General features: G+C 44.2%; 1 protein-coding gene across 1 annotated transcript in view; it reads right to left on the bottom strand.

The window, feature by feature from the left end:
• The window catches only part of LOC105860090 (FERM and PDZ domain-containing protein 2), a 94,043-nt gene that overhangs the window by 32,026 nt on the left and 41,904 nt on the right, over positions 1–20,113 (bottom strand). Inside the window, exons 16-18 of the mRNA XM_076009668.1 lie at positions 19,057–19,242; positions 9,449–9,605; positions 3,298–3,508 (exon numbers count right to left, since the gene is read on the bottom strand). Coding sequence (XP_075865783.1) covers positions 3,298–3,508; positions 9,449–9,605; positions 19,057–19,242 — 554 coding nt within the window. The remainder of the gene's footprint in view (positions 1–3,297; positions 3,509–9,448; positions 9,606–19,056; positions 19,243–20,113) is intronic.

The raw sequence follows: 20,113 nt of genomic DNA, 5'->3' as shown, positions 1-20,113 counted from the left end.
TTCACAGACAGAAAGGACAATGGTGGCTTCCAGGGACTGCAGGGAGGGGAATGGGGAGCTAGTGTTCAGTGGGCACAGAACTTTGGTTCATCCCAGAAGATGAAAAGAGTTCTGGGGACGGACTTCGGAGATGACAGCACAACAATGTGCATGGACTGCATGCCACTGAGCTGGGCGCTGTGGAAGGCTGTTCTTGGGAGCTCAGTGATTGATAAGATAGATGGATGAAAGATGTGGGTGTCGGGTAGAGGGGCACAGGAGCTGCCCTAAATGAAGCCGTGGTGTGGAGGTGCCACCGTTTGCCTGGGGCAGTCAGGAAAGTCCTCGGAGAAGCAGTGAGGCGACACAGGTGGCCGACTTCTAGGTGCGGGAGGGTGGGCAGGAGGTAAACCTCTGGGGTGCCACCCACAGCATCTCTGTTCTCAGGGGTGCTGAGCAAACAGCTGCTCACGAATGGCGCCAGTGGTGGGCCTCACCTCCTCAGGGCCAGAGGCAGCAGGCAGGCCCGCCTTCCCGTCCTGGCCTCGGCTGGCCACGTGCCCCAGGCTCCAGGCCCACAGCTTGGCCGGCTCTTTCCCACACAGACCCAGCACTAGGCCCTTTCTGCCAGCCTGTGGGCACAGCGGGGTGGGGACACCTTGCCCAGGGCTGGCGCAGCACAGTAAGTGCCCAGTTTATTTCTCAAGCACAACTAACAGGGCCTCTGCTCCGGCCATTGCTCCGCTCCCTCTCGCGGAGCCCAGAGCCCCCGGTCAGTCGAGCCCTGGCGTCCGCCAGGCGCGGTGGCTCACACCTGCGATCCCCGCACTTTGGGAGGCCAGCGGTGGAGGCTCACTGGAGACCAGGAGCTGAAGTCCTGATGTCATGTCCCCACACGGGCCTCCCTTGTCCCCCACTTGGGAATTCTCTCGTGTCTGCCCTGCCTCCCACTTTTCTGAGCTCCTGCCGGCGGGGAGCACAGCGCCGGGGCGCTCGCCACACACCTGGCCACGCTCAGCTTCTATGACTCGAGTTCACTCCTACAGCCGCCCGGGGATGGGCATTGCTATAATCATCACTGGAAGAATGAGGAAACTGAGGCTCAGCATGTTAAATAACTTGCTCAAGACCACACAGCACCAGCCAGCTGAGCAGGTGTTGGTGACGGACTTCCGTGACATTGAGATTGCCCCGGACCCTGTCTGAAGGGGCCCTCCGCGAGTCATCCTGCCCCGAGTAGACAGGCTGTCTTCTCCGTGACAGAGATCGACTGTGCCCGAGGGACACTGTCACAGCTCCCCACGACTTCGACCACAGCAGAGGGATGCACTCCACGCGAGCGCCAGCTCAGCTGTGCTGACAGGGTCCTGTCTTCAGTGTGGTCCTCCTTCTTCCCCAGAGCTTCCTGTACACCGAGGGAGCCCCGCCCGCTACTCCACCGTGCTCCAAGCGTGGGGGAGTCAACGCCAACCTCCCACGTGCAACCTTCAACCAGAGGGGGCGGGGCTGGCACAAAGCTCCCGCCCTCCTGCCCTCCCGGCAGGGCGCTCGGTGGCCTCTGGCACTTCCCTGTGGAACTGAGACTCCACCCTGTCCTGTTCACTGCTTCCTCAGCTCGCTCTCTTGCTCACTGCTTTTTCCTGGTATCACTTCCGCCTGTGCCCGGCTCATTGTCTCAAACTGTGCGTTTTTAGGGGGATGGGGTCCTCCAGATGGCCAAGGACTAAAAAAGGAAAGCTCCAAGGGTTCCATTTCACTCAAGGCTTACTAGTAACTCTGAAGTGAGTCAAAAAGGGTTGTGAAAATTTGGCGTTTGTAAACTGAACTTAGAGCAGTGCCAGAGTTTATGGAGGACTCCAATCCAGCTTTCTGCCAGGAAGGCCAGCTGCCGTGCAGCGCTACAGCGCCCCGTGAGCGGGGCCACGGCAGGTCGCTGGACGTCCCACTGTCCTCAGGAAGGATGCCTCGCGGCAACACTTCTCAAGGTGGCCTTCAGTCAGTCACGGTTTATAAAGTGCTACAAGGTACCGTTAGTTTAGGGGTCAGATGAAAGATGCCCACAAATTCTTCAAAACTCTAAAATCAAGAGGTGGTGTCTATTTCTGCTCCCTGTAAATCTGTGCTGACCTCCAGCTACTAGCCAAGAGCATGGCTGAAGTGGCCCGCACTGGCTTCAGGCCCAGGCTGTGAGAGCAGAGCCGCCCGGCAGGGCCTTGCTGGGGACCCCACTGGACAGGCCTGAGACTGCACGGGGGGGAGGGGCGGTGAGCATCGCGTCCCAACCATCGCGCCAGGGGCTGGCATTGAGTGAAGCCGTCCTGGCCCCTCCAGACGAGCCCAGCGCTGCTGAGTGCCATGCCGCAGCCAACTCCCCACGCGCAGGAGAACCCCCAGGTAAGTCCCGCCTGAACTGCTAACACACAAAATTGTGAAATTGAATTTAAAAAATGTTGTTGTTTTAAAACACTGTGCTTTGGGGTAGTTTGTCGCAGCAATAAAGGCTCGAAACAGTTTTGCTTGGCCATTTTTATGTTTGTAGTGCATGGTGATGCCCATTCGCATTGACAGAATTTGGGGCAATAATTTTCTAAGAACTATTTGGTATAGATATAGATATAACTTTCAGGTCGAACGAGTCATCCATACCCTCCTGCTGAAGCAGGTGTATAACTCATCCCCAAAACAGCTCCTACGGCAACCTTCCTTGGTCATGTGCTGCCTGTGTAGCTGTGCTATTTATATAACTTGCAGTATAATGTAACCCAAGTTCTAGGCTATTTTTAAATCTATGATCCATTTTTTATCATGTAAAGTTGCATTTATAAGTTCATTATTTCACATACAAATTTAAATTACGAGCAACCTATCAGTCAATAGAGAAGGTAGGATAGTGTGGAGGTTAGGATCCAGGGCCAGCTGCATGGGTTCAATCCTAACCCCTCAGTTTCCTCTCCTGTCAAGTGGGGGGGGGAGCAACAGAAATACCTCACAGAGTTGTGAGCATTTTAGCTGATGTGGCTCATAATGAGGCTGAACAGGCTTATTGCAACTTGTTTGTTTTGTCCTCTTCAATTTCATATTATCACCTAGTTCTTTCTCCACCAAAAGATGGGAGCAGCATAGTAGGAGGAACAAGATGTTTGCCCTATAGTGTTTAGCATAGACTTGGCCTTCCAGAAATCTTGGTGGGATTGGTTGACAGTTACTCAAGGAATGTATACTTTCTTTAGACATCTAACAACTTCTTTAGGTACACACTGCTCCAGAATGCCAAGAACATGGTGGTTTGGGCCCGGAGAACAAATGCATCAAACCCACCTGGCTCCCGGGCCTTCCTCCGCAAGCTCCTTGCTGGCTTCCACGTGGAAGTTATCCAGGGATGTGCTCAGCAGGCCTCCCGCAGCACCCTGCAGCCCGGGTGCAAACAACTCGTTTTCTGAGCTCGACAATCTCTGCATCCAAGTGAGAGTCTTGCACTGGGCCTGGTGTACAGGACTCAAATGGGCCATTTGCACAAACTTATCATGGTCTGAATTTGGGGAGAAAAAATAAACACACACACAGGGATGATGCTGGACCCGCTGCTCCTGTGCTGGTGACACCTCCCAGCCCCAGGCTCCCCCTTTCGTTTCCTGCACTTGGAGGCCTGCTATTTTGCCTCTTGCTTTGTTGTTTGCCTGGAATCCAAGCAAGTGTTCTTAATAGCATTTGCTAATGAAAGAAACCTCAGAAACAGAGTAAGGAAGAAACAAGGTGCTTCCTGGGCTCTTGGAGCCAAGCAGCCTGTTCCAACTGGGGAGAGCAAGACCTCAGGCTCCAGCCGAGCCCAGCAGCCTATAACTTAGCAGTCCCATCTCCTTCTGCTTCCTGCCTTTACAGGTCTGTCCTCCAAATGCTCTGGTAACAAATGGGTCTTCAAATCACCTGGCTCCCAGGATGAGGCTCCGGCCGGTGGAGTATAATCTTTAATCTATATACAGCTTCATTTGCCCTGGTAGTAATATTTAATGTAGGATCCTATTTCCTGAAACCTAACTGCGTATCAGATGTTTCAAGCCCCCAGCTTTGACATGCCCCCTTCTCCCTTCATGCAGAAAGGTTTAATAAATGACTCTAATGAAGTCCTGAACTTGAGGCCATGGATGTGAGTTACTCCCCACTTCACTATTCATATTGTTCATTTAAAAAATTGGAATTCAATAAATAGATCCTTTAAGTTAATTAGGCTTTACACAAAGCCAAGTTAGTATTCTGAAAAAGGAAAATGATGACTATATTCTGGCCATCTGCTCCTTGCTAAAATCAAGAAGGAAAGAATGGTCAGACACATGGTGCTGTGTGGCTCTTGTTTTCTCGGGGGGTGTGCGCGTGCACACATGCACATGTGCGTTGAAGTGCCTCCACTTCAAGGGTGTCTGTGCCGTTTGTGTCTTCAAGCAGAACCCATCTCTTCCCTACAGTGGTGTCTGATTCATTGCCAGGGCTGTGCCCACTGAAAAAGCTAGTCTTTAAAAAATACTTTTTGAGAATTTTCAGCATGCAGGAGGCATTATGGTACTGTCACTCACATACAGTAGGCAAGAAAGAATGGAGGAATATAAGGAACTGGAATATGACCTGTGGCTTTTGCACAAACGGCACAGTATCTTACTGCAAAGACTTGTTCAGAAACAGCAACAGCGGTAACATCAACACCAACAACTAGTATTTGCTGAGTGCTTATTATGTGCCAGGCACAGTAGGAGGCACATTATCTACATTGTCTCATCTCATCCTCACAAGAATCCTATGGGGTAGATGTTATTGCACCCATTGTATAGATGAGGAAATGTGTGGCTAAGAGAGTTGATAATTTGCTCATGGTCCCAAGGCTAGTGAGTGGCGGAGCAGAACTCATACTCAAATCTGCTGACTCTACAGTCCACGCTGGAAGACGGGGGAGCCGAGGGCACAAAGACAGCAGCAGAGGAGACTGTGGGAATGGCCAGCTTTCTGTTCACCAGGGCCCAAAGGCACAGTGACCTTAGACAAAACCATGATGGCAATTAATACCCACAGGGGGATATTGTAGGCAGAGACGGAAGAGCAAGATCTCAGGCAGAGAGGTTAGCAGGTTTGAAACAAGGCTGTACAGAGATTGGGGTCACAGGAAGGCGCTGTCCCTTAGGGGCAGGACTCACAGAAGGCAGCAGAGGAGTGAGCGCCCCAAGGGTCTGCAGGAAGCTGGAGAGCATCCGGGCACTGAGGAGGATGCTCAGCGGACAGGACAGGGCCTCACGGTGAGGTCCGGAATCCAGACCCAGAAGTCAAGCACCTGGCGCCACAGACCTGATGAGCACGCAGCAGTGGGCGGGGGCGGGGTGCTGGTGCCGTCACTTGGTCGCCTTCGTTGGGTTGGTGGGTGGGCGAACAGGGGAGGGAGGGAAGGTGGAAGAGCCAAGAGTTGACAGCCTTTCAAGAATGGACGAGCGGGTTGTCAAGAATGTCCCAAAGCCACTGACAAACCAAGGAGAGTGGATGGGTCCTGTTCCCTGGCCATGGGTGACTCACAGCATAACCAGTAGCACCAGGGAAACAGCTGACAAATGTCTAAATCCATCTGAATGTCGAGAGCCGGAGTCCAGCTCAGTTACAGAGTCTCAGGGGCACGGGGTAGGGAACATCCTGGAGCCCCCAGGCCTCCCATGGGAAAGGGCTGACCCTCACTCTGCTGGGCTGACAGAGCCTGCCTGATTTAGTCCCGAAATTATGCACTTGTAAAAGCTCAGTGATTTGTCTTTCTCCCCAGGGAACCAAATATAACTACAAAGTAATATGTTTGCTGAGACAATTCACAGAAGAATGACTAAGAAACATTTGGAAAATGTTCAACTTCTCAACAATCAAAGAACTGCAAAATAAAGCAACAGTGAGAAATCATTTTTACCTATCAAATGGACAAGGGTAAACATGGTTGTATCTATTCTGGCAAGGGTGCGTCACACAGGCAGGCCGATACCAGGCACGAAAGTGGCACAGGGAGACAGCAACAGCCTTAAAAATGCCGTGGCTCTTGTACCCTATGATGACACTTCTGAGTTCTAGCTTAAAGAAGTGACACAGGATACAGAAAAATATTACTTCCAATGGTGTTCATAACAATATCATTTGTTGAAAAGCAAACTAAATATTTGAAAGGGGGAAGGGCTAAGTAAAAGATTGTATTTCCACACAAATCCCCCGTCCATTGATCCGCAAAGCATGTGCTGGTCGCCGCGCGTGGCACGCCTCTGCTCCGCGCTGAGGCTGTGATGGCAGCCCGTCCTGACGGAGCTCCCGGCCCCTACACACTGGGGCACAAGTCCCCACAGATGGAAGTGGCAGAATATTGCAGGGAGAAGACAGAGATCTGCACAGAAGAGGGAGCGGTCAACTCCGTCTGGGGGCAGCCAACCAGGAAAGCCTTCACGAAGGGAGTTGTCCTTAAAACATATTCGTAGCGAATCAGGCTTATCTTGGTGGTCTGAGCCTGAGAGGGTTAGGAACCTGTTGCAGGCAGGGCCATGCGGAGCCCAAAGTCCCTGGAATCTGAGCCTTCCTGGTGTGTTGAGCAGCCTGCAGTGTGGCCAGAGAGCCGAGGGAAGGAGCCAGGAGTTGGGGCAAGAAAGAAGTCAGGGTTGGGGCCAGATGGGCGAGAGTCTGAAGTGCCATCCTAAGAAGTTTGTCCCTGCAGGCAGCAGAGAGCCACTGGCAAGTTTTCAGTATGGAAGAACATAATTGGATTGGTCCTTTCGAAAGGGCACCCTGAAGGCTGAGAGAAGGATGATGAACCAGACATGAGTCCAGGCAGGAAGTCCACTTGAGAGTGTTTGGTGAGAGGTGGGGTGGGAAGAGAGGGTGCAGGTGCAGGCCCTCCCCGTTTTCTGCAGGGAGAGAGGGTGGCTCCATCTGAACAAGACAAAGATCAAGTCTTGGAGGGAGTTGCGTGGGAGGAAGAGACCAGCTGTGCATGTGCTGAGCTTGGAGTCTGCGTGGGGCCCTCCGGTGGTGTTGCATGCAGTCATTGACAATGGGGTCTGCAGAGAGAGTTCCTCATGTGAAAACATTTTTAGCTTTTTAAAAATTTATATTTATTCATTTTTTTAGACACAGGGTCTTGCTCCATTGGCCAGGCTAGAAGACATTTTTTTAAGGCAAGCGAAAATTGTCTAAACTAATCCTTTTAATGCAAATAAATGTTAGGTTCCTGAAAACTGCTAAGATGATAGAATTTGTGGCTTGAGGAAACAGTCTATTATTAGCAAAATAGGCCTGGAAGGATTAATTTCACAAGTGAGCTCTTGGAGTCTTTATAAATATCTTACAGTCACTGAAATCCTGGCAATAAAACAACACTGATGGTGTTTCATACACTGTTCTCAGCAATAGCATGTAAGTCAGATATAATTATTTAATAATTACATTTGTCATCTGCAGCTTCCTGGAAACATACATCCTGAACCACCACCATGTGGTTTCAACGAAGTGTTTATGTGTTTATTTGGTTCTGCTGCAAATAATATGCTACCTTTACCTTCTGTGTTTGGGTCTGAATCTGAAAGCTCAGCAATTTTGTTTTCCAGCCGATCCTGACTCCTGGCCCAGTGCTCAGGACCCAGTGGCACGGCTCCCGTGGACTGGCTTGCACCGGACAACCACTGTCACTGCTCTCACACTGAGCACGGAACGCCGGAGGTCGCTCTGCAAACGACACACACTGTCCCCCTGGAGCGCAACACACACCGGGAGACGGCCTGTGTGTTCAGATGTGCACACTAAGGTCCAGAAAGGGGAGGCGAGTTGCCCAAGTCACGCAGCAAGTCAGTGGCACTCCCTAGTCTATGGGACTCCACGGACCGTGTTCCACGCCAGCCCTGCTGGAACTTCATGTGCATCCAAATCTCCTGGGTTCTTTTTAAAAAGCAGAGTCCTATTTAATAGGACTGGAGTGGGCCTGAGAGGCTCCGTCCTTAGCGAGCTCTCGGGTGATGTGTAAGCCGCAGGTCTAGGGGCCAGGCTCTGAATGAAGGGTGAAAACCACGATAGTAGATTGTTCCCTTTTGTAACCAAAGAAGAAATAGTGCTTAGACATCAAGAGCAACTGTGAAAAAAGCCAGCACTCGGAGCCAAGTCTCTCTAGCACTCAAGCCCATGCTCTGGCTAATTATGAAACCCATAGTGCAGGCACTGGGCCCCGAGAGCCACAGGCTCAGATCTGAGCCCCACCGCCCAGCAGCTGGCACAGCACTAAACTCTCCCAGTGTCAGCCTGTGCCTCCCTGCTGGTTCCTGCCTCATGGGGCTGCTTGACAACTGTAATTTCAGAAAACAGTATATTATGAGTGTAAATGAGAAAATTTATGTAAGTATTTAGCATAATGCCAGGGAAATGTAGCAATAACCATAGTAAACAGTTCCATAGCACTTCCTAAATGCTCAATAAATATTAACTACTCTTATGTGATGTGTGACCACATTTTGACCAATAGTCTCTCTCTTAATTATATCAATAATGCACGTTCATTGTTGAAAGTGTAATAAATACTGAAAAATATAAAACAGAGGAAATGATCATGCCTGCATGCCTAACTCACAAAAGTAACAAGTAATGTAATATTTTGGTGCAGCTCATTTCTGTATTCTTCCTTCCCTGTTTTGTAACATGTTAATATTAACCAAATTAGTGTCATGTGTCTATACCTGTGCTAGCCAATACACTATGCACACATGGTCATTTAAATTTAAATATAAATTAATGAGAATTAAATAACATTAAAGATCTAATTCCTCAGTTCTTCTTTCCACCTTTCAAGCGCTCAAAAGGTACATGCTAGTAGCGACTGCCACGTTAACAGTACAGACATTTCTACCATTGAAGAAAGCCCCGTCAGGCAGTGCTAGATATGGTCTCACCACTCGCTTTTCCTCCCCTGGCACTGTGTCATGTACGGTCTCACCATCATCACTCTCCAAAATCCGACTTTACTGTCTAAATTATATAGATGTGCTGTGGTTCATTTAACTAGTCTTGTATTTTTGGATACTTAAATTGTTTCCAAATGGTCACTGTTATAAATGATGCCCAGTGGACATCCACGGACATCAACGTTTGTGCACTTCTCTATTGATTACCTTCGGATAAATTTCCATCTACAAGTAAAATTATGGGGCCAAGAGGACATGAACATTTTTAAAAGGCTTTTGATATATATTCCCAATTGCACTCAGAAAAGATTGTATAATATCAATTTACCCTCCTAGTGTTATTTATTTTAGCACTTGCCAATCTGAGAAAATAAAATCATATTTCATTTGTGTTGTCATTTCTGTTGTTATTGGGGAGATTTACAACTTTTTAGAGGTTTCTGGATGAATCGTATCTATTTTTCCAAATTATTTTATGAGAGAGCAAACTTGCCGAAGAGTATGTTGAGAACACAGCATCTACTCACCTGTCAAAACCTGGGGGGGCCGCCCAGAGCCCAGCTGTGCGTTAAACCGGTGCTGGGCCGAGCAGAGGCCCAGTAAATATTTGCAGGTCTTGACTGAATCAGCGACAAATGTGTGCTTTTTCCCAGTGACACTGCTTGTGATGGTGAACTTCTTTTGCTGAAGGAAGCAAACACAGATTTAACACATTGATAATCCTCACCCGTCCACTGACCCACAGCTGGCCAGAGAGCAAGCAAACGCTCAGTCCCTCAGCTCAACGTCCTAAGTATCCGAAGCTGCAGACGTTCCGACTGTGGCCTGATGTTGTTCTCAGATTAGAGAAAATCCTCGTTTTAATTTTCTCCTTCATTCCTAAATTAAATGTTTATCAGGCAATTGCTGTTTGTCAAAGAATGTGTTGGGTGAAAAGATAATGAATTGAGTCAGGTACGTCGGCCTCAGCAAGGACAGAATATAACCTTCCATGTGCATGATGAAAAGGCCACAAAGTATTCCCCTTGTTTTGTTACATAAATTCAAAGACGTTATAGACAAAATTCTTAGCTATCGGAGTATAGAAAAGATAAAAGTACTGTGTGTGTCCTAATATTTCTGGCTGTTAGATGCCAGGTTCTGTTGTAAGGGCTGTGTAAGTATAAACTCATTTTGTCTTCATAGCCACTGAATGGGGAAGTTCTATCATTGTCCTTAATCCACAGAGGAGGAAACAGAAGAACAGTCCTCATAATGCCATAGGAAGTGAGGTCACACCACCAAGAAACGCTTCCCTACATGATACCTTCAATGCCACATACAAAGTGACAGTACTTGCCCAGCTTACTGTGCCACACTGGGGAGGATTATCTACATGGGGATATCTATACGGAGCCTCGTGGAAAAAGAATCATAACTTATTGCAATGTCTAATTCTCATAAGAACAATAAAATACAAAGTAATAGAGGTTACAGTAGATACAAATTTATATATAACTTCCAAATAAAATCTCTATTCTAGATATCCTATATATTTTAGTAAGAACCTTGAGCTTGCTCCTATAAAGGTAACATCATAAAAACAGGCTGTATGCCTGAAACTCCCGATCCCCTGTGAGGCTCATCTTTTTAAATTCCTGATAGTCACCATTGCTAAGAAACTCCATTCACACAAGTCAGATATTAGCAAAAGGCACATAACTATTCACTGATTTTCCTCTGAGAAATTCCTTTTTGCCATTAACTTAATTTTATTTATTTACTTATTTATTTATTTTTGGAAACACGGTCTCACTCTGTTGTCCAGGATAGAGTGCTGTGGCATCAGCCTAGCTCACAGCAACCTCAAACTCCTGGGCTCAAGCAATCCTCCTGCCTCAGCCTCCTAAGTAGCTGGGAGTACAAGCATGCGTCACCATCCCTGGCTAATTTTTTCCATATATTTTTATGTGTCCAGCTAGTTTCTTCCTATTTTTAATAGAGACCTGGGTCTTGCTCTTGCTCATGCTGGTCTGGAACTCCTGACCTTGGAGTGATCCTCCCGCCTTAGCCTCCCAGAGTGCTAGGATTACAGGCATGAGCCACTGCACCCAGCCCCATTAACCTAATTTTAGATAATTTGATCATTCTCTAAATACTCCTCTTATTGATGAACATAGTGCTCAGCCTCTCTGTGCTAATGCGGATGGATTCTGAAGCCAACTGAACTGTACTACATTTCATGTTCCTTTAAATAACGTACTTTCTCAAGCATTCATAGGTGCTATTCTACCGGTCTTAATAATCCAATGGACTGTTTTATTCACACTTTTCCAAAGTTGAGTATTTGCTTGAAATCCATATACTTTGTCAGTACACACTGATATGCTTTTATGCAGTCCCCACAATCTTATATAAGCTTATTAGGGTATTACAATTTTTTAGATAAATAAGTCATTTTTTAAGTATGTCTCTGTGCAAAGCTGCATGTTTTATGCATCCTAACAACATTATCAATTAAAAAAACAAATTTCAATCAGCCATGCTGGAAGAAAAACTATATTTCTATTCTCTTTAGAGAAAATATTACAAAAGTATCATTATATCAAAAAATAATCAAAGAGTAGGCCACCAATAATTTGAAAGGAAAAAAGTACTATAGACTTTGAGAGGGAGTTAATAAAATATTGTTTTCTGGCTTTGGTGATATTTGCAATATTGTTCAACTTTTAAAAATTCCTAAGTTTCTGTGATATCTTTTCTCATTCTAAATAAATATCCCTTTCATATGCTAGTTTGTATTCTTTTTCTTAAAGAGGACCCTACATAACCTGTGTCTGCCTCTGCTTCCATGTATTTCTCTTCAAAAATTTAACTAACCAGTGGTAATAACCAAGAATGGTTACTAACATGGCTAGGTTCATTCTTCTGGAAGGAACATTTTTTGACTGAATAATCCAACATGTCCATGAATCGCCTCCTTTGAAAATGGCGCTTTCTCTAATTCCTTTGCTGGCTCCCTGCAAGCTGGCAGGATGAGCCATCCGTGATTGTTTGAGGCGTTTTGGCTTCAGCTATTAATAAAACAAAATTAAACCCAGCTTCCTGAGCTAATTTTCCTCTTGCCCACAGCTCCCTATTCTGTGCTTGCAGAAGCATAAGGACTTCAAGTCATTTTCTGTGCAAGATGATTGGTTTGCGGCAAGCAGCTGGCGACATTAGTCCAGAGGACTTCTTGGTAAAGATAGTTCCTGCCAAAGAAGTGGATGACCATCAGGGAATGGAAATCCTAACTAAGCAGTGTGCTTAGAGCTACTCAGTTTGTCTTGCAAACCTGATGACTTCTCAGCTTTAATCAAGAAATTAGTCAATTCATTCAATCAAGAAATCCCCTGGCATTGGAGAAAATAAATATCTGTAAAAATTAAACCAATTTAGTGGATCATAAGAACACTCACCCAGCTGCAACAACAACTCAATAACCAACACCAAGAAAACACAAAAAACCTCCAAGAAATGGAACAAAGGTTCAACAAAGAGATTGACACAGTGAAGAAAACTTTAACCGAAGTCCTGGAGATGAAGAATCAACTCAGAGAACTACAAAATACTGTGGAAAGCCTCAAGAACAGGGTAGATCAAGCAGAAGAGAGAATCTCAGAGCTTGAAGATAACACCTTCCAATTAAATAAATCAGTCACAGAAATACAGCAGAGAAACAAGAGAAAAGACCAAAGCCTACAAGAGCTGTGGGATTATGTGAAAAAACCTAACGTGAGGGTCATAGGTTTAGCCGAAGGGGAGGAAGACAACACTCAAGGGCTGGACAAGCTTTTTGAAGATATAATAGAGGAAAATTTCCCAGGCCTTGCTCAAAATCTCGATATACAAGTTCAAGAAGCCCAGAGGACCCCTGGGAGATTCAATGCAAACAGGAAGACGTCACGTCATGCAGTCATCAGACTGACCAAAGTATCAACTAAAGAAGCCCTTCTAAGAGCTGTAAGACAAAAGAAGCAAGTGACATACAAGGGAAAGCCAATTCGAATAACATCAGACTTCTCTAATGAGACTTTACAAGCAAGGAGAGACTGGGGCCCCATTCTCACTCTTTTGAAACAAAACAATGCCCAGCCTAGAATATTATTCCCTGCAAAACTAAGCTTCATATATGAAGGAGAAATAAAAACATTCTCAGACAAGCAAAGGCTCAGAGAATTCACCAAGACAAGACCAGCCCTACAAGAAGTACTTAAATCAGCGTTACGCACGGAACATCATAATAATAATCCACGGATATAAAAACAACCAAAACCCAAAGATATTAAAGGCCAGATATTACAATGGCTCAAGACAGAAATCATAGCAACAACATCCAACCCAACAGAATGATCAGTAATCTCCCTTACCTATCAGTTCTCTCAATAAATGTGAATGGCTTAAACTCTCCACTCAAGAGACATAGGCTGGCTGAATGGATAAGAAAATACAGGCCAAGTATATGCTGTCTTCAGGAAACACATTTAACCTGCAAGGATGCACATAGACTAAAAATAAAAGGGTGGAGATCAATATTCCAAGCAAATAGAAACCAAAAGAAGGCTGGTGTGGCAGTTCTAATTTCAGACGATTTAGTTTTTAAACCAACAAAAGTAGTAAAAGACAAAGAGGGTCATTATATAATGGTGAAGGGCACAGTCCAACAAGAGGAGATAACAATTTTAAATATATATGCACCCAACTTAGGTGCACCCAGATTCATAAAGCAAACCTTACTGGAGCTAAGCAAATGGATTAATAGCAACTCCATAATCGCCGGAGATTTCAACACCCCACTGACGGCACGAGACAGATCCTCCAAACAGAAAATTAATAAAGAAATAATGGACTTAAACAAAACTCTAGAACAATTGGGTCTGACAGACATCTACAGAACATTCTACCCAAAATCCACTGAATATACGTTCTTCTCATCAGCTCACGGGACATTCTCTAAGATTGACCATATCCTAGGACACAAAGAAAATCTCAAGAAATTTAAAAAAATAGAAATCATACCATGTACTTTCTCAGATCACAGTGGAATAAAACTAGAAATCAACCCTAACAGAAACTCACATTTCTACACAAAAACGTGGAAATTAAACAACCTCCTACTAAATGATTACTTCGTAAATGAAGAAATCAAGACGGAAATAAAAAACTTCTATGAAGAAAACGACAATGGAGAGACAAGTTATCAACTCCTCTGGGACACAGCTAAAGCAGTTCTGAGAGGAAAGTTTATCTCCATAAATGCCTATAACCAAAAGGCAAGAAGATCACAAATAGACAATCTAATGAAACGACTCAAAGAGCTGGAAAAAGAAGAACAGACCAACCCCAAACCCAGCAGAAGAAGTGAAATCAACAAGATCAAATCAGAACTAAACGAAATTGAAAACAGGAAAGCTATTCAGGAGATTAATAAAACAAAAAGTTGGTTCTTTGAAAAAATAAACAAAATTGACACGCCATTGGCTAAGCTAACGAAAAGCAGAAAAGAGAAATCTCTAATAAGCTCCATCAGGAATGAAAAAGGAGATATCACAACTGATCCCAAAGAGATACAAGATACAATTTATGAATACTACAAAAATCTTTATGCACACAAACTGGAAAATGTGGAGGAAATGGACAAATTTCTAGAAACACACAGCCTCCCTAGGCTCAACCAGGAAGAAATAGATTCCCTGAACAGACCAATCTCAACAGCTGAAATAGAAACAGCAATTAAAAATCTCCCTAAAAAGAAAAGTCCCGGTCCAGATGGCTTCACACCTGAATTTTACCATACTTACAAAGAAGAACTAGTACCTATCTTGCAGAAACTATTCCACAACATCGAGAAGAACGGAAACCTCCCCGACACCTTTTATGAAGCGAATATTACTCTGATACCAAAACCAGGAAAGGATGCAACAAAAAAAGAAAACTACAGACCAATATCCCTAATGAATATAGATGCAAAAATTTTCAACAAAATCTTAGCTAACCGAATCCAGACACTTATCAAAAAAATAATCCACCACGACCAAGTGGGCTTCATCCCAGGGATGCAGGGATGGTTCAACATACGTAAATCTATAAATGCAATTCACCACATCAACAGAAGCAAAAACAAAGACCACATGATTCTTTCAATAGATGCAGAAAAAGCTTTTGACAAAATTCAACACCCTTTCATGATACGAACACTTAAGAAAATAGGCATAGAAGGGACATACCTAAAAATGATACAAGCCATATATGACAGACCCGTAGCCAACATCATACTGAATGGGGAAAGACTGAAATCATTCCCACTTAGAACTGGAACCAGACAAGGCTGCCCACTATCTCCACTTCTATTCAATATAGTGCTGGAAGTCTTGGCTACAGCAATCAGACAGGAAAATGGAATCAAAGGTATCCAAATAGGGGCAGAAGAGATCAAACTTTCACTGTTTGCTGATGATATGATATTGTATCTAGAAAACCCCAAGGATTCAACCAAGAAACTCCTGGAACTGATCAATGAATTTAGTAAAGTCTCAGGATACAAAATTAATACACAGAAATCAGAGGCATTCATATACGCCAACAACAATCTAATTGAGAACCAAATCAAAGACTCAATTCCCTTCACAATAGCAACAAAGAAATTAAAGTACCTAGGAATATATTTAACCAAAGAGGTAAAAGACCTCTACAGGGAGAACTATGAAACACTGAGGAAGGAAATAGCAGAGGATGTAAACAGATGGAAATCCATACCATGCTCGTGGATCGGCAGACTCAATATCGTCAAAATGTCTATACTACCCAAACTGATCTACAGATTCAATGCAATACCTATTAAAATCCCATCAGCATTCTTCACAGATATAGAAAAAATAATTTTACGCTTCGTATGGAACCAAAGAAGACCCCGAATATCAAGAGCAATTCTAGGCAACAAAAACAAAATGGGAGGCATTAATATGCCAGATATCAAACTATACTACAAAGCTGTAGTAATTAAAACAATATGGTATTGGCACAAAAACAGGAATATTGACCAGTGGAACAGATGTGAGAATCCTGATATAAATCCATCCTCATATAGCCGTCTCATCTTTGACAAAGCAGACAAAAACATACGCTGGGGAAAAGAATCCCTCTTCAATAAATGGTGCTGGGAAAACTGGATAGCCACCTGTAGAAGGCTAAAACAGGACCCACACCTTTCACCTCTCACAAAAACCAACTCACGCTGGATAACAGACTTAAACCTAAGATATGAAACTATTAGAACTCTAGAGGAAAAAGTTGGAAACACTCTCCTAGACATCGGCCTGGGCAAAGAGTTTATGAAGAAGTCCCCAAAGGCAATCACAGCAGCAAAAAAAATAAATAAATGGGACATGATCAAACTACAAAGCTTCTGCACAGCCAAAGAAATAGTCATGAAAGTAAACAGACAACCTACAGAATGGGAGAAAATTTTTGCATCCTATGCATCCGATAAGGGACTGATAACTAGAATATACTTACAACTCACGAAAATTAGGAAGAAAAAATCAAATAACCCCATTAAAAAGTGGGCAAAGGACTTGAACAGAAATTTTTCTAAAGAAGACAGAAGAATGGCCAACAAACATATGAAGAAATGCTCAACATCTCTAATCATCAGGGAAATGCAAATCAAAACCACAATGAGATATCACTTAACCCCAGTGAGAATGGCCTTTATCAAAAAATCTCCAAACAATAAATGCTGGCGTGGTTGCGGAGAGAGAGGAACACTCCTACACTGCTGGTGGGACTGCAAACTAGTTCAACCTCTGTGGAAAGCAATATGGAGATACCTTAAAGCGATACAAGTGAATCTACCATTTGATCCAGCAATCCCATTGCTGGGCATCTACCCAAATGATCCAGTGACACTCTACAAAAAAGACACCTGCACTCGAATGTTTATAGCAGCACAATTCATAATTGCAAGGCTGTGGAAACAGCCCAAGTGCCCATCAATCAAAGAATGGATTAATAAAATGTGGTATATGTACACCATGGAGTACTATTCAGCTCTAAGAAACAATGGTGATATAGCACACCTTATATTTTCCTGGTTAGAGCTGGAACCCATACTACTAAGTGAAGTATCCCAAGAATGGAAAAACAAACACCAGATATATTCTCCAGCAAACTGGTATTAACTGAGTAGCACCTAAGTGGACACATAGGTGCTACAGTAATAGGGTATTGGGCAGGTGGGAGGGGGGAGGGGGGCGGGTATATACATACATAGTGAGTGAGATGTGCACCATCTGGGGGATGGTCATGATGGAGACTCAGACTTTTGGGGGGAGGGGGGGAAATGGGCATTTATTGAAACCTTAAAATCTGTACCCCCATAATATGCCAAAATAAAAAAAAATAATTAAAAAAAAAAAAAAAAAAAAAAAATTAAACCAATTTATATATAAAGTACTTACTTAAGGGGACTTTAAACTTCATGGCTTCAAAAAATATAATTTTTCTAAATTACTTTTTAGGTTATTTTACAAATGTTTTGAAACAAATTACTCTGAAAATTGTGAATAATTAAATATGCAGTAAATAAGAAGTAATGTAACAGTATTGAATTAAATAGTTAAAATTCTTCAAATAACATTTCAAGTGAATTAAAGTAATTAAAATTCTGAAAAATTCACAAATATAAATATTGTTTTCTAATCTATCATGGGATTAAAGTAAAAATAAGTATATAAATATTGTTGTCATTTAAGTTTGGTCAAAATTATTTGGGAAAAAGCCAGTTTCCTGACAATGTAAAGACCACTTTAATAAACTCAACTAAATTGCACTCAATGATTATTTTTAGATGGAAGCTTTTTCTAAAGACAAATAATAATTTATTATGAAATTCTATCAAGAATTACACTTTGACAATGTGTTAATTTCAAAAGCCAGGATGCAAGAAATGAAAGAAATATTCAGAATATGAATAAAAGCAATTATGCTCTACTTTGGAAATTCTAACATCAGATAATGATAGAAACAGTGATTTAGTTAGAAAAATTTGAAAACCATAAGAGGAAATTAAATAGGGAAAAAAGCAATTTTTCATGGGCCACAGACGAACCTCATGCCTTATAATGAAGTAACACAAACACTGGCCAGAAGACCCACAGGACACGCAGGGACAGTCAGCTACCAGGGTGCCAGTGCCAAAGTGATTATAACTAAATTCAGGAAGCACAAACATGCATGCAAATAGTGTTCAAATAAGATTTCAAATGTTGTATGTCTAACGGAGATTTTCTGTTTTTTAAAAAAAGGCTTTTAGGCCGGGTATGGTAGCTCATGACTGTAATCCTAGCACTTTGAGAGGCAGAGGCGGGAGGATCGATTGAGGCCAGGAGTTTAAGACCAGTCTGAGCAACACAGCAAGACCCTATCTCTATATAAAATAGAAAAATTAGCCAGGTGTGGAGGCATGTGTCTGTAGTCCCAGCTACTCGGGAGGCTGAAGCAAGAGCGTCACTTGAGCCCAGGAATCTGAGGTTTTTCAGTGAGCTATGACGATGCCACAGCACTCTAGCCCCAGCGACAGACAGAGCAAGACCCTGTCTCAAAAAAGAAAGAAAAAAAGGCTTTTAAACTTTCAATGGCTATCACAAGTCTGCAGTCCTCAGTGTCCCATAGCATAATCAGGGATCTCAGCACACTGTGTGCAAAGGGAAAATTAAAACACAAGGAAACGTTTGAAAGCCTTGCAGATTCCAGCCCACGTACAGCGCACTCCTCCTCCCCCACCTCCCACCTCCAACCTTGTTCCCAACCATGAGGGATTCTCCAAATTAACAGAACTTTCCCCAGAAGGAAAATGTAGCCCATTAGCCCCATGGCTGTTCACTGGCGTGAAAGGGGGGTGTCCAGAGCAGGGATGAGGGAGGAAACAGCCCCCTGGGGATCTCGCAAGATCTCTTGGTAGAACTTCTTGCAAACACCCTGCAATGCCTCAGAATGCAGGTCAACTGACAGGCTGGGCGCGGTCAGGAGGAAGTCACATGGCCTATTGCTCCTTTAAAGCGGTGACAGATCAAAGGAAAATGAAGCACAGGTCATTTATCAACTGAGTTACACTCACGTAAGTCGAAATCTTCCTGGTTTCTCTCCACTGAAACCGTAAAGTTGCAATTCTGCTGCTGTTTTTCACTTCGTATACTATGACACCCTTGGCACAGATCCCCAACGCCAGCTCTCCTTCTGGCCTCTTTTTCTCTGGGAATACCCGGTGAACCAGCACACCGTATTCCGGGAGCTGCTGAGTGACCTGGAGCAAGGAGAAGGCCAGCTGAAGCACACTGGTGGATAATCATGGGCCTCAGACCATTCCAGGAAACACACATTGATAGGTGTTCTGAAAAAACTATAAAAGGGTAGGACTGTCAAATAAGTTTAGGAAACATTGAGCTAAACAAATGTCCCTACTACCATACAAAATTTCTCTCCATCTCTGATGTGATAGCACTTTTCTACTTTTTTTACCCAAAGGAATATTTTTCTCACGCAGCACCTAAAACAACACTTAGAACAGAGTTATTACGAAAATGATACAGTGGAATAATAATATTCTGAACAAGTTTTTAGAATTCCGACTCTCGTGGGCCATTTCATGGTAAGGACCTCCTTCCCAGCTGTGCCAGTCACGGCTGCTGCGGTGGTTTCTAGACCAAACCGGCCGTGCTACACGTGCAAAACCTGGGGCCCTGCACAGGGAGTGGCCTTCCCACGCGCCAGCATCGCTGCTGGATCAGCAGGAGGCTGGAACACCTGCAGAGAAAGTGGCCATTCACTTTGGCCTTTCTCACCTCATTGCAATGCCTTGATGGGGTCCCCACAGCCCAGGGTCTTGCCTCGGTTTACCAGGTTAGGAGACTAAATCTTGCCAGGGGCCATGGGTCAATGGGAGCTGGAGACCACATTAGAACAATCAAATTGTTAAGAAACCAGAGTATAAACCGGACACAAGGCTTTCTCGACTGAATGGTAGTCATGTCTCCGTCTTCCCAGGCCGCCTCCCGTCCTCACCAGAAGGCTGATGCACCTGCACCCACAGCAGGGACTCCTTGCTGCAGGCACACGAAACCCTCTCAGAAGGGTTTCTCTGCTGAGATCTGCCATGCCATTTCTACCCCTCAGCA

Source organism: Microcebus murinus, chromosome 14 (assembly GCF_040939455.1).
Source record: "Microcebus murinus isolate Inina chromosome 14, M.murinus_Inina_mat1.0, whole genome shotgun sequence".
In the NCBI taxonomy this organism is placed as follows: domain Eukaryota; kingdom Metazoa; phylum Chordata; class Mammalia; order Primates; family Cheirogaleidae; genus Microcebus; species Microcebus murinus.
This window is presented reverse-complemented; position numbering and strand designations above follow the sequence as displayed.